This window comes from Sorex araneus, chromosome 3, assembly GCF_027595985.1.
Source record: "Sorex araneus isolate mSorAra2 chromosome 3, mSorAra2.pri, whole genome shotgun sequence".
Taxonomy (NCBI): Eukaryota; Metazoa; Chordata; class Mammalia; order Eulipotyphla; family Soricidae; genus Sorex; species Sorex araneus.
Window position 1 is genome coordinate 142,170,542 of NC_073304.1, and position 15,102 is coordinate 142,185,643.

General features: G+C 37.8%; 1 protein-coding gene across 3 annotated transcripts in view; it reads right to left on the reverse strand.

The window, feature by feature from the left end:
- Positions 1 to 15,102, reverse strand: part of RALGAPA2 (Ral GTPase activating protein catalytic subunit alpha 2) — a 352,948-nt gene that overhangs the window by 198,373 nt on the left and 139,473 nt on the right. For all 3 annotated transcript variants that reach the window (XM_055131128.1, XM_055131127.1, XM_055131129.1), the window contains 4 exons: positions 11,529 to 11,666; positions 8,794 to 8,891; positions 2,640 to 2,730; positions 1,105 to 1,269 (listed from right to left, as the gene is read on the reverse strand). In XM_055131128.1, the coding sequence (XP_054987103.1) occupies positions 1,105 to 1,269; positions 2,640 to 2,730; positions 8,794 to 8,891; positions 11,529 to 11,666 (492 nt within the window). The remainder of the gene's footprint in view (positions 1 to 1,104; positions 1,270 to 2,639; positions 2,731 to 8,793; positions 8,892 to 11,528; positions 11,667 to 15,102) is intronic.

The following is a 15,102-nucleotide window of genomic DNA, read 5'->3' on the forward strand; positions in this document are numbered from 1 at the left end:
ATTTATAAAATTACTCAAAATAATAATTTAGCTACATGTAATAATAAAGACATATAATCTTTAAAAAGGCCAAAAATTTTGGAACAGTAAGTTGCTCCCCAGAAATTTACAAAACTAAGCATTATTTTTGCAACCATTTTCTTCCTGCCTTTGCAAGGTTTCCACCAGTGGCACAGTTGAATACACAGACCAGAACTGTGCACTGTCTTTTTTTTTTTTTTTTTTTTTGCTTTTTTTGGGTCACACCCAGTGATACACAGGGGTTACTCCTGGCTCTGCACTCAGGAATTACTCCTCGAGGTGCTCAGGGGACCATATGGGATGCTGGGAATCGAACCTGGGTCAGCTACATGCAAGGCAAATGCTATGTTATCACTCCAGCCCCAACTGTGAGCTGTTCTAAAGCAGCACTATAGTATATAAGGCACTGCATAACTCAAATACAGCTAACTTGGTTTTCATTGTCTATTATTCTATCCTTAATAAACACACAGTAAATATACATTATGATCATTGTTCTTGGTATTACATATTTTACGAAGTTTTAATGTTAATTTTCAATACAAGGTTCACAGGAAAAATATGGAATATGACATAATTCCTAAAACATCTTTTGTGTGTGAATGTCACATCTGTAATTACTTAAGAGGCTATTCCTGGCTCTGTGCTCAGTTGTCACTCCTGGAGGAGGTGCAAGGGGACCTAACTTAGATATATAAGCAATGTTATCTTCTCTCTCTATATATATATTTCAAACAATAAAAAGAATATTATTCAAATTATTTAACATCTGGGATTTATCACATGTAAAAAAGTACATTTACTTAGTTAGGAGTGGCAAAGGCGTGGTACGGATATCATCACTTCCTACAGAAGCCAATGTTACATCCTATTTCTTTCCATATCGGGTCACTAATTTGGAATCCTCTCCACATGAGACTCTGAGAATTTATGATGGATTATGAGTAGGTAGTTTGTACTCTCACACCAATCTGTTTGGCGGTAATGTTTCCCATAATTATTGTGCTTGAATTCATACAACCAGGGAACTCTGGGCTTTCTCTACTGTCAACACGGGTGCCACCTTTTAAAAGACAGAGCTACCTGTTAAGTTTGAGGCATCAGTAGGACTCAGCTGCAGCCACTGTCGTGCATCAGAATCTGTGGGAGTGCTCAGCTCTGGGTCTTCCTCACAAGTGTTCCAGGGGCTCACAGTCAGCTCTGTCTCATCATTAGAACCCAGAGCTGTGTCACTGCTGACACTTTCACCTGGTATATTAGGAGAACCACATATATGATAAAAATATAAGAAATAACAATATTTGAGGTAACAAATGTTTGAGAACCAGATATGAGATATCAAATATATGAGAACAAGAAAGTTCATAACTACCAATATGCAAGTAATCAAATAGCTGACATAGAAGAATCATTCAGTTATAAGTGCTGAAAAATACCTCTGTGGGGTTCCTTTACAACAAAGTTTCCATGTATTAACTCAGTTATTCCACACACACAAAAGATGACATTGAGTCTGTAAGTTTCCTACGGGGTCATATTCAACTACAAAATGGAGTGGGCAGGGGAAATGTATGGATTCGATTCTGTCAGAGAAGCCCGAAGATGCTCTTACACGTCAAGCTTGATATCTAGATTTGAATTCAGAATGAATAACAAGATCAGCGAAGGATGAGGTGCCCCACTGCAAAACATTTCCCTGACATAAAGCCTCCTCTTTAAGCAGAAAAACGTTATTATTTGTCATAATACAATGCTGCTGTCAAAGATTCTTAAGTCTTACAGGAAAATTCTGATTCAAGAGCTAGACAGCCTGTTTCTCAGAGTCTCTTGCCTACCGCAGAACAGCTGTATGTGGCTACACTTTTTGTCTCTCACCCTTCCCCACCGCTCCTTGATCCACTGCTGACAGTCACCAGCCTTGGCACTTCTAACAGGCTGCCTCTCTTCACTTGCAAAGAACAGAAAGTTTTCCCACCAAACAACTTCTTAGATTCCTAACTTTATCTGTCACAGTACTCTAAGCCAGTGGGGATTCTTAGGTGGACACTAAAGATATTTCTTTGTACCCTACTCAGAACTGTCCAAGACTTTCAGGGCTTATAGTTTACGAGGCTATGTTGAGAAGCAGATGGTCTGACATGTAATTTAGAAGAATTAGAATATTTAAATTATATTTTACAGTACATGATACCTCCGTATTCCAAACAAGCTTTATTTTTTAGATAATTATGCTATTGAATATGCTATTGATGTCAATGTACTTCTGAAGATTTTTGCTACTGGCCTGTGGAAATTCTGGGGAAAATCATTTTTTTCTTCTGGAGCTGTCTCCTTACCCAAATCAGCATATCAGAGGCTGCGTCTCTTCACTGGATAAAGGTGTAAGGGTAGAGAAAGGTTTCTAAGCTCTAGATAGCTGAGTGGAACTTTGTTATTGAATGTGTGGAATAACTGTCCATCAATCTTGACATTTCCACAATAAAAATACCTCTTTCACAACCATGTTTAATAAAACCTATGTTTTATAACCAGGTTTTAAAAAAGCACTTAGAAAATAAAAGAACAAAATACACAACTCCGAAGTTGGATGAACACAAATCATGTTCCCCGTAACTTACTCTTTTGTCTGTCTCTACATTTTCCTTGTGTCTGTGGCAAATCATCTTTTAAATCCAATTCAGCAGGACTACTGCTTCTTCGAACTAAGATCTTGAGACAAAAAGGAATAGTGTATTGGTTACAGGAAAAGTTTAAAATTTTTACAAGACTGTTAAGTTTCTACTACACATTTCAAAGAGAAGAAAACAACTGTACTAATAGAAACAAAAAATAAATTATGTTTTCCAACAAAAGAATATATGTTTACAAACTACTATAACTGAATTTAAATTACTCAAGATCAGAATTTATGGGCTCTACTTTGTCAAGTGACATCCAATTAAATTGATCTACTGAGAAGGGATGCCAAATTTTATGGAAATAATTTGTTTTGAAATTCTATTCAGTCATCAGCTTGAGCACACATAATAGTAATGCAATTCTCCAGAAGGCCTAAGGTCCCTGAAAATGTTGAGCATACTGGTAGGAAAAGCATATATTCCAACCAGACTTCTAAAGGTCACTCAATGCCTTCCTTATTAAACGTCCAAAAGGAGTTTCTTGAGCACAACTCAATACTGGGCCTTGTATTCAACACAGACATTTCGAGGCAATCTGTAGTTTCTAAAACTTTTAATTTTTAAAAGTTGGAGAAGTAAAACATATATAAATCACGTATAATAACATACAGACACAAAATATACAAATAAACTCTCTCTAAAAGGTATATGGAATAAAGATTCCCTAACTGGCTCACACTAATAGGAGAGCTGAAGGCAAAGACATGCACTGAGAGAGGAGGAAGGAGGGGGCTCAGCGAGGAGAAGGTGTGCAGGGCAGTCAGGTGAAGCACAAGAGAATCTCAACTCAGCACTGACGAAATGAGCAACTGTGTATTCCAGACAATACCTTTTGACAATTAAAAGCATAATAAGAAAGATAAGCCCAGTTATCTGAGTGAGGGATTGATGAGGAGAGAGAGAGAGAAAGGGGAAATGAAGAAAAGCATTGCTATGGAACTGTTACAGTGGTATGGAAAAGAGTAGATAAGTGGGAAAAGGGAAAACGTAAGAAAATGGAGAATCATAAAATCAGCTGTACATGGAAATGAAAGAAAATTTAAATTGCAAAACAACATAACTCTAGTGGACCATGAGAAGGAAGGAAGGAAGGAAGGAAGGAAGGAAGGAAGGAAGGAAGGGAGGGAGGGAAGGAGCGAGGGAGGAAGGGAGGGAGGAAGGGAGGGAGGGAGGGAAGCAGGCAGAAGAGACATGGAAGGGGAGTAAGACTGACAGAAAAAGGAAGTTTTCCTGATATTTTAGAAAGTTTCTGATATCTTAAATTTTAAATTTGGGTTATTAAAATAAAATATTCTATTAGAGGGCAATAAATTTTCAGGATTCTGAGATAGAGAATAATGATACATCTTAAGTTCCTTTAGTGGAGTGTATTTTTTAAAAAGACCTAAAGTTCAGTGAGCCAATTAAAGCAATGAGTATTAAGCAAACAAGTGAAAATGGGGAACAAAAATGCATAATTAGAAGAATTATTAAAATGAAGAGAGAAATATATCATAAATAAAATACTTAGAAGACATATATATGCATATATATTGCATGTTCTTAAAGAAGGATGATATATATCTAGTGTGCTAAGTGAAAATATACCCAGGATTATTTCCTTTATTGGAAAGTGGTATAAAAACTATTCTGCCTCTGGTTGCAAAAAAGATGAAATATTTTCCTGTCACAAAATTCAATTTACATTAAAATTCAGATTGTAACTTTGGGTGGGGGGTGGCAGTCACAGAAGTAAAAGAAGCCTGTAAGTGACCCACATTCTTTATTTTTTTTTTAATTTGGGGGGTAGGTATTATTTATTTGCTTTCTAAAGAAAGGTAGATTTACAAGATGTTGGGGACACTATACTACAGACAGGAATATTTTCCCCTTTTCAGCTGCCTTCTGGAAATAATTTCAGAGGCAGTTTTCCTTCTCTCACAGAAGCCTGGCTGGTCTTTGACACGCAGATGGTGTTAGCCAGGCCTGACCTTTGATATTGTAAATTGTAGGCTCTGGCCCAGCCTAGTCTTTGGGATGTAGATTTCAGGTGCAGGGCCCAGTTTTGTCTTTGGAATGTAAATCCAAGTGCTTTTAGCCCAAGGAAGGTTTCAGTTTTGGTTTTGCATCTTCTATCCGGAGGCCTAGATTACTGGCCTGTGGATACAAGGAAATAATGTTGCCTCAATGTTCTTCCTGTAACATCTTTTGATGCTTTTGGTGACGTCACTGTACTGCCCCCTTTAGGGGTACCATGATCAATAAAAGGAGGTCCATGAGGCCCTCTGCCTTTGCTAAGAGCCAGAGCGAGCCTTAGTCCTCCAATCAATGCATTTCTTCTGCGTTCCTATCTCAGCGCCTCCGACTGCAGGAACTTTCATGCAACAACAAGAGGTTGAATGATTTGAAAGGAGATAGGGCAGATAAATTTTGGAACCTCTGAAGACAGTATGAAAGACAACCCCCCCACCCGCAACAATCTCCTAATAATAGAATTAAGCTCAAACTACCTCACTACTTCTCTCTCCTCCTTACTATTAGATATGGCCATGCATTTACATGGACTGTGAGCCAAGTGATGCACACCACTTTGTGACCTACATTATTCCTCTAAAACAGTGAGCAGAAGCCAGGGTAATAAATTTATATTTATATCACTGATTGGTGATAAGGGCCAACCAGTGTCATGAAAGTCAAGACTCAAGGATTAAAGTGGCACTCCATGGGGCTGGAGCGATAGCACAGTGGGTAGGGCATTTATTTGCCTTGCACGCAGCCAACCAAGTTCGAATCCCAGCATCCCACATGGTCCCTCGAGTACCAGGGGTAATTCCTCAGTGCAGAGCCAGGAGCAACCCCTGTGCATAGCCGTGTGTGACCCAAAAAGCAAAATAAATAAATATGTAAATAAAGTAGTACTCCCCGATTTCTGGAAGAAACAAATGTAAATGCTGTCCTAATAATGCTTTATCACTATACATCCAGGTATTAGAAAATTATTAGTCATCCAGAAACTTACAATAAAAGACCACCAAACGAAAGGAAATAAACCACTATAAATTAATCACAAGGGTCTCAGAAACAAATAACATTAGATTTAGAAACCCCCTTCAAGAATTTAATATAATCAGATTAAAAAATCTAGAATTACTATCTGTAAATACTTCAAAGGAATAAAAGAAAGGAATCACAAAAGCAAGGAATGAAAAACTATTAAAATTCTAAAATATACTTTAAAAGAATAAATTTGAATTTGAAGTTAAAGACTTAATTTTTGACCCTAATAATTCAATTGAAGTACTAAATTAAGTTAGTGAATAACCATATATGAGAAAAGAGAGAATAAATTCAATGAAAGGATTTTTTCTGATGAATTACCCAGAACGTACCCAGAAGGCCAAGAAAAATGGAAGATATGAAAGGAAAGACAGAGGGGCAAAGTCTGATATATTTCTATCCAGAATGTCAGAAGGACAGAGCAGAGAAAATTTAAAAAGTTCAATATTTGGAGAAATATTTGAAGATGATCCAAGAAAAACAGAAGACAAATTTCAACAGATATGACACATAATGCAGAACAAAAGAGAAAAATACAACAAGCACCTAAAAACACTGTGATTAAATCAAAGCAAAGACAAAGAACAACAGGAAGTGTAAATCGAATGAAAAGACTTTTTAGCAGTAACGCAAAAACACAAAAAGGCATAGGTGAAGAGTTAGAGAGGTGAGGGAAATATAGTAATCAAATATTGTTATGCTATTTAAAAAAAAGTAACCATTGAATCAATACAGCACCAAACTAAAATCTTTTACATTCAGGAAATTGCATATATGAGTGATGGCATTGTAAGTTAATGAAGAAAAAATGCTTTCAATTCACAAAACCTGGGTCATTATTCAAGTGGTGAAAAAATAATTGTATAACCCAATTGCCTATAATCAATTTCAATTTATGTCAGACTTAAATGTGTAGAGAAAAGTTGAAAAATATTTTTAAAAGTAAAAACTTCTATCTCGGTGTAATTAATGTTCTTAATTTCTCATATAGCCTATCAAAGTGATAGAAAATTACTATATCAACATTGACAGCTTATACCCTCAAAAGATAAAGATATTGTAAGTGAAACAACAAGCCACATGAAAATACAAGCCACACACTGAAAGAAATCTGTCAGAAACATAACTAAAATAGGATCAGTATTCACATTACATAAAGAAGTCATACAATTTTTTTCAAAAAGGCACACATTTGATAGAAAATAGCAAGTCATCACTTGACATCTAAAAACTGGAAATTGCACAAATTCAAATACATCTGAAGGTTGACACATGGCCAATCAACATATGAAAGGATATTAAATTTTATTAGTAATCGAAGAAATGCAAATTAAAATAAGGTCCTACACTCATGTAATCAACTCATAAAAATTTCAAGTCCGACAATATCAAGTGCTGGCAAGAATGTGAAAGAACAGCAACTCTACATTGCTAGCAGAAATATAAGTAGTGCTACCAGTTTGAAAATGAATAATATTCTTTAATGAATTATTTCCTTAGTTATGATTAGTTCCATCACTAGGTAGCTATGTCAGAGAAAGCCTTAAACATGTAGATCTTGAAACACAAGAAAGCATATTTAAGTTTTATATGTACATAATACATTCAATTTTATACAATTTAGATATCCATCATCAAAAGAATGGAAAACTTCATTGTGATAGTTCAAATGGAATATCATACAGCAAAAAAGTTCATGAACTATAGCTATGTATTATAATGAACATTAGAAATACATAACTGAGCAAATAAAGATAATATTAATTTAATAAGGTTCAAACATAATAAAATCTAAAATAGATATTATTTGGAGATTTTGCATGTATATGTATATCTATATACACAACTGAGCAGAGCGCAAGAGTGTAATAAACAAAGCCAAGATAATATGCTCCAAGGGGACAGGGAGTCACTTAGAGGTCAAAGCCACCACACCAGGAGTATGTTCACACTTATGATAGGTAAGTTTGTATTTGCTGATATAAACAAAATAATATACCTTCATATACAAAACAGACATTTTAAGCAGGCATATGCCCCTTAAAAAATAATGACAGAAAAAAATTAATACTGGTTATCTGCAGGAAGAATATTTCTTTTTCTTTTACATATTTCTGCAACGTTACAATTCTCTATGAATATATAACATATATATACACAATACTAAATAAGTCTCACAATGAGAGATGTTACTGGTGCCCGCTTGAACGAATCGATGAGCAATGGGATGACAGTGACAATGACAATATATACACCGACATATGTATAAATATAAATATTTATGTACATATGGTATATAGCTACTTTTAAATATTTCTTTTTTAGTGGTAGACCATAATAACAGAATAACACTGTTGGTGGAACTTGGGCACTGTGGTTGTGGTGAGATGCAGTGACTATGTACATCAAAACCTTAAACATTTCTATTACTGCAACCATGTGACAAAACTATTACAGTTAAATATTCTAAATCAATTTCCAGTCCAGTCAGTCAGGACTGGAGCGATAGCACAGCGGGTAGGGAGTTTGCCTTGGACGTGGCCGACCCGAGTTCGATTCTTCTGTCCCTCTCGGACAGTCCGGCAAGCTACCGAGAGTATCCCACCTGCACGGCAGAGCCTGGCAAGCTACCCGTGGCGTATTCAATATGCTAAAAACAGTAACAGCAAGTCTCATGATGGAGATGTTACTGGTGCCCGCTCGAGCAAATCGATGAAATCAATTTTCATGTTATTTATTAAAAAATCTATAATGTGATTTTACATTAAAAAATCACAAAAGAAATCACTATATCTGGAAAGGTGAATTAGGCACATCTGACATACAGGATATCTTTTAAGAATAGAGAGTGGCACATCAAGATCAGGTGTAAATTCTATGTGTATGCAACTTTTTCCATAATTTTGTAACATGATAATGAAAGATAGGTCATTTGGGTCCGTAACCCATCTAGGTGGAAAATTTCTTTAAAAGAAATTATCACTGCCACTAATAAATTTATTGTGCTTCTGTTTTTCAAATCTTTAATGACAAACTGATAGAATTTGAAGAGTCTTACTGTTATTCCTTCATGCTCTTTCTTCACATGTCCTTTATTCTCTTGAAGAGGCCTGGGTTCTGAAGAGCTTAAATTCTGTGCATTTTCCATCTTTTGACCTTGAAATTTTGTGAAAAATTTAATAGAAGGAATATTTCAAATGGTAAATTAGAAGATATTTTTATGTAGTTATATTAAAATAAATAAAAATAGGAATTATACATCTGGTAAACTGGTCATCTCTGCATCAAGCCTACACTACAAAACTTGGTTTCTTGGGCACAGAGTTTCTATGAGGAGACTAAATGTTATTCACTGTGGCAGCCAAAAGGTCCGTTTGTTAGCATAAAGGAGAACAAGATCTATTCTGGTGATCATAGGGAAGATACCTCAGAGAAAACCGAATTAATCAGGTGAGCCACTAGGAAGAAGAGAGGTAGGTAAGGCTGAGAACGAAAGCATTAATAACCAGTATCAGTAACAAAGAAGGAAATATTACCACGACTTGCAAATATTAAAAGGTCATGGGAGGTGGGGGAAATTGATCCAAAGAGCAGAAGACATGCTTTGCATGAGAAAATATATTCCCTCTTTGCATGAGGAAATCCTCAGTTCAATCCCCAGCACCACTGAGAGTGACTCACAAACACTGCTAGACATGTCCTCAAAAATAAGTCTGAAAAAATAAGAGAGCTTAATGCATAACCTGGGACTGATAAATTCATGGAAAAATACAAATAACAAAATTTCTTTTAATAAGCCATCATAAGGGCTGGATCGATAGCACAGCGGGTAGGGTGTTTGCCTTGCACGCGGCCGACCTGGGTTCGAATCCCAGCATCCCATATGGTCCCCTGAGCACCGCCAGGAGTAATTCCTGAGTGTAGAACCAGGAGTAACCCCTGTGCATCACCGGGTGTGACCCAAAAAGAAAAAAAAAAAGCCATCATAATTAAAATAGGGAAATTAGAACAGTCATAGTTATTTAAAACTTTGAATTTGTTTGAAAACTTTCTACTAGAAAATTCTAGGCAACTGGTAGATTCTGCAAATATTTAGGAGGGAATTTAGAAGAAGCCAAAGCAAAACTAAGATATTTTCTATTCATAAAATAAGAAATCATTCAGATAATATATTTTAAGTCAATCTATGCTATACTTCTCATTTTACAATTTCAAAAAAGGAATACTTCCCTACTTATCTTGTAAGATCTGGGGCCGGAGCGAAAGCTCAGTGGGAAGGGCATTTGCTTTCCATAAAGCTGACCCAGGTTCCATCCCTGGCACTACACAGAGTTGCCCAAGTACTGCTAGGAGTGATCCTTAAGTGCAGAGTCACGAATAAGCCCTGAGCACTACTTGGTGTGATCCGGAAAAAAAAAAAAGAAAAAAAGAACAGAACAATTTTGACATCAAGAATTATGATGCATTTTTTTTTTTTTTTTTTTTTGCTTTTTGGGTCACACCCGGTGATGCACAGGAGTCACTCCTGGCTCATGCACTCAGGAATCGCCCCTGGTGGTGCTCAGGGGACCATATGGGATGCTGGGATTCAAACCTAGGTCGGCCGCGTGCAAGGCAAATGCCCTACCCGCTGTGCTATCGCTCCAGCCCCTATGATGCAAATTTTTGATATGTTGGGTTTGTTTCTTAATTTATGAAGCAAAAACAACATGTAAATTGAAATGACATAATTTCAAGATATGCTTCACTGAATACACTGTTCACTGTTGATAAATCTACCTGCCTTATTGCTTTCTATGCCTCATCTTATAAAATAAACAGCTTGTTTATTGTATGGGGGATCACATCTGGCAATGCTCAGAAGGTATTTTCAGCCGGGTACTCAGAGGTCGCTTCTGGTGGTTTTGAATGACCACCCAATGCTAGTGATCAAACGTGGGCCTCTAGCATGCAAAGCATGCATCCAGCCATGCACTGAGCTATCTCTCTGTTCACTGTTCATATTTTTAGCCTCTGCAGAATCAAGTTCGCTAATTATTTTTTTCACATCTCTGGTCAGCTTTGTATGGCCTTCCTCGCAGCCCCCTTCCACACCCCATGGACCTGTGTCCCCGCCTGCTCTCCCTGAGTGAGGAGTCACCCCACTCTAGGCTCTCTGGATTTCCTTCCAGTCTTCAAACACATCACTTCCGAAGAGAGCACATACAGACATACAGATGCTGGTATACATACATCTATAATGTAGGCAAAAATAGGAAAATAGTAAAAATATTGCAGCAAATCACATTCTATAATCATTTAAAAAAAATAAAATCCTGGGGCTGGAGCAATAGCACAGCGAGTAGGGCATTTGTCTTGCACGTGGCCAACCCGGGTTTGATTCCCAGCATTCCATATGGTCCCCCAAGCACCATCAAGAGTAATTCCTAAGTGCAGAGCCAGGAGTAACCCCTGAGCATCACCAGGTGTGACTCAAAAAGCAAAGTAAATAAATAAGTAAAATCCCTGGAAAATAAATAAGTTGCAATACCTGTAGTGTGTTAGATATGCCCAAAACTATGGTACGGCAGAGCCTGGCAAGCTACCCGTGATGTATTCAATATGCCACAAGCAGTAACAAGTCTCACAATGGAGATGTTACTGGTGCCCACTCGAGCAAATCGATGAACAATGGGACGACAGTGCTACAGTGCTACAATAAATGTTAAAATCAAGAGGACATGCAGTTCCCCTCCCCCCCACCCCCACGAGGGTCCAGAGTTCCACTTGCTGAGAAGAATGAGCGAGACTTACTCTGGGAAGGATCGGGGCGGGAGGGCTCTGAGACGTCGGGCGTGCTGCAGCTCCTCGGGATTGGCTGCGGTGGCTCGGCCAGCAGGCGGCTGGAGTCGAAAGTGGCTGGATTCTCTGCCTGCTGACACTCCTCCACTTCTGTAGGCATCGAATGAAACACACATAGCATTTACACGTTGGAAAAAAATTATTTTACCATTTAAAACTGATTCTGAAAATGTAATTTCAGTCACTTTAGCACTTCGGCACCATAGTTCCCTACACTTGTTAGCCCTGATGCCCGTATCTCAGAATATACCTCCCCACTCTTTTTTGGATTGTGGCCAAACCTGGTGGTGTTCAGGGCTTACTCCTGCACTGCACTCAGGGATCACTCCTGATGGTGCTCAGGGGACCATACATAATGCTGGGGATCAGGCTGGGGGTGGCCATGTTGTAAGGCAAGAGTCCTACCCTGTATTATCACTCTAGCCCTATATCTGCCTCCCACTTTTTAGGGGGTGGTATATGTCCCAAGCTGTGCTCAGGGGGCCCAGGGGCCACTCTTGGTGTGGTGATACTCCGTCTGGCTCAATGCTCAGGCCAACAATATGTGTTTCCTGCATCCAGCAGCAGCAGGGATGACCAGGGCCACGCCCAGTGTGCTTGGGGGTCATGGGATGGTGGGATAAATATTGGAGCCTCTACCTGCAAAAGAATGCACTCCAGCTCTCTGAGTCTTTACCACACCTCGACATCTTCCTTTCAAATTTCTACAAAATATTTTATTTTTCAATCATAATGCAGAAAAATAAGGTACAAAAATGGTTGAGGACTGTAAATGTCATTTAAATTTCAAGAGCAGGCATGCCAATGAAGAAGTGATCAGGAGATGAATAAAATGGGTAATTTATAGTTGAGCACAGAAGGGAGTAACTGACGTACAAACACACATGCACACACACCCCAAAATGGAAGATAAAGGGAAACATCGGAATTTCAACTCAATTACTGCTTTTTTAAATTTTTGGGTCACACACAGCAGTGCTCAGGGTTTACTCCTGGCTATGTGCTCAGGGGTCACTACTACTAGCAGTATTCAAATACATGATTGGTCAAAATAAAATACTATATTGAATAACTTCTATCAACAAATGCAATGTTGACTAACCACTAATATGCAAAAATGATCCACTAGTATTTTTAGAGTAGCAATACATCTGCCATAAAATAGAAAACCACAGGTGACTGACTACTGTATAATATCATCAAAAATTATTACATTTAATTTTATTTGTTTGGGGCCATATCTGGCAGTGCTCAAGGTTTATTCCTGGATCTCTGTTCTCAGGGATCACTCCTGGCAGTGCTCAGGGGACCATATGCAGTGCCAGAAATCAAACCAAGGTGGACTGCATGCAAGGCAAGAGCCTTATCCTCTCTATTATCTTTGGCCTTAATTGTACTATATCCTTAGGATAAAATTCCTCCCAATTCAATTTCAAACGTCATGATTCATTTTTATCTCCCAAACAACCAAGGCACATGAAGAATCGCTCCTGAATGAGCTTCAGAGTTGTACATCATTGGCCCAAGTTACAATAGACTCTTAAGTGATCACTATTCCCTTCTCTTGCCACCCTCATACTATTCACTACATAGCCCCTGGAGAAACCTCTCGACAATAAATATCTGACAACTTCATTTCTCTCCTTCTGGAATCTTCCATAATTTTACCATCAAGACCTCCTGAAGGCATTTCCTTAGTCTCCCACCACACACTGATCCTTTCTCCTACTCCCTATGACTCTTGTTCCAAGCAGTATACAACAACACTTGACCCCCATTACTCTCTCCATCTCCTTCCCTCATCTTCCCTCCCGTGTTCTTTGCACATTCTCCTATTGGGGTTGCCACATCTACAGATGAAGCTCATCACTACATCACTTAACAAATTCCACATTCATTCATTTTGTCACAAAACTTTGTATTTCTAGAACAGTAACATTATGCTATCTAAATATCTAAATATGTTCTGTGTTCTAAAGAGACAGGTCAAAATCTAGCCTGCATCATCTTAGCTGTGATAGTGTCATCCCATTTCCTGCCAATGTCCCATCCTTTGTACAACCCGTTGACTCAAGTCCCAAGTCAAAGTGTTGGTTCACTCTAGCCATAAATGCAGAGATTTCAACAAAGCATTGTGGCCTTATTTTTATAATCCAAATAAATTTCCATTTTGAAGTATTGTTACTGTTTTGGCAAATTGAACCTGTCTCGGGTAGTTTGCCGGGCTCTGCCATGCTATATTATTTATTCTAATCTCTGAAACACTGAAACCTGAGAAGAATTTGTACTTATTAAGGAACCTACTTGCTAATCTAATGTCAGAAGAGGGAGCTCGAGAGCTGCACAACCCAAACACCCCTGGCAAGAGCCAGCTGTTAGGGAAAGCAGGAAGAGTGGGTTTTTAGTTCCTTAAACTTGAAGCCAAAAACTGGTAGATGTTGGTTCTGAACTATGAGCAGAAACAAATAAGAGCTGAGCCAACACTGGCAGCATCTTCCTAAGGATAATATCACCATCTGGTGGGATGCAATATAGTCAGAGCACTATGGCTTCCAAATTCAAGTATCCCCCTGGTCCTCAACACAACAGACGGGTGAAGAGCCGGCCATCACCACCCGGTCACCTTTCCAACACGCTAACCTAATGCAGCTTTAAGGCTTTGCTTTTGCAAAGCCATCAGAAGGGACTTTTCAGATGGGCAAGTCCAAACCTGAGATATCACTGAAAGTGGTAAAGGCGATGAGGATTTCAATGTCAAATGTTTTGCCAGTGCTATTTGTCCTGTCACTGACTGCTCCGACATAACTTGAAAATGTGAATTTTAAGTTATCTTTCTCCCTAACTTAGGACCAGTTTTTTGATTTGTTACTATATATATTTGTTACTATACATATTTCCTTGTCTTTTAATAATTTTTATTAAATCTATGCTCACAAGCTTCAAATAAAATGATTGACATTTTCTCCACATCTTTCTGTTTTAAAACAGTTCTTGGGCCCCCTCTGCTGGCTTTATATTTTAAACAGATTAATGTCTGTTTAAACGGTCCCAGGCTACACTGCAACTACAGCATATAAGTTCACAACAAATTAAAAATATTTTAACACTGATATTCAGAATTAAGATACAGGCTTATATGATACTCAATAGGAAAAGAACAATATAATTACACAAAAATTACATTGTAAATTCTGAGGTCTATATTTTGTTTCCAAAGTCATATAATTTCTGTTTAAATCACTTTAGAAAGTTATACGCAATCCAAGAGATACCAAATCATAAATTTTCTCAAGAAAAACTAACATAATAGCTCAAATTTTAGAGCTGGAAAGAATTGTTTCCACAAAGGAAAAAAGTGGGAAAATCTATCTGCCACATGGTTGACCTGTTGCTGTTCATAGTAATGGAACACAGCGGTTTTCCTTTCCTCAAATCATACTTCCACCAAATAATGAGTCCCAAATAAATCAGGATAAAATGTAACATAGTCAGAATGTAAGCAATTTTCTCTCGCTTATAATATTAA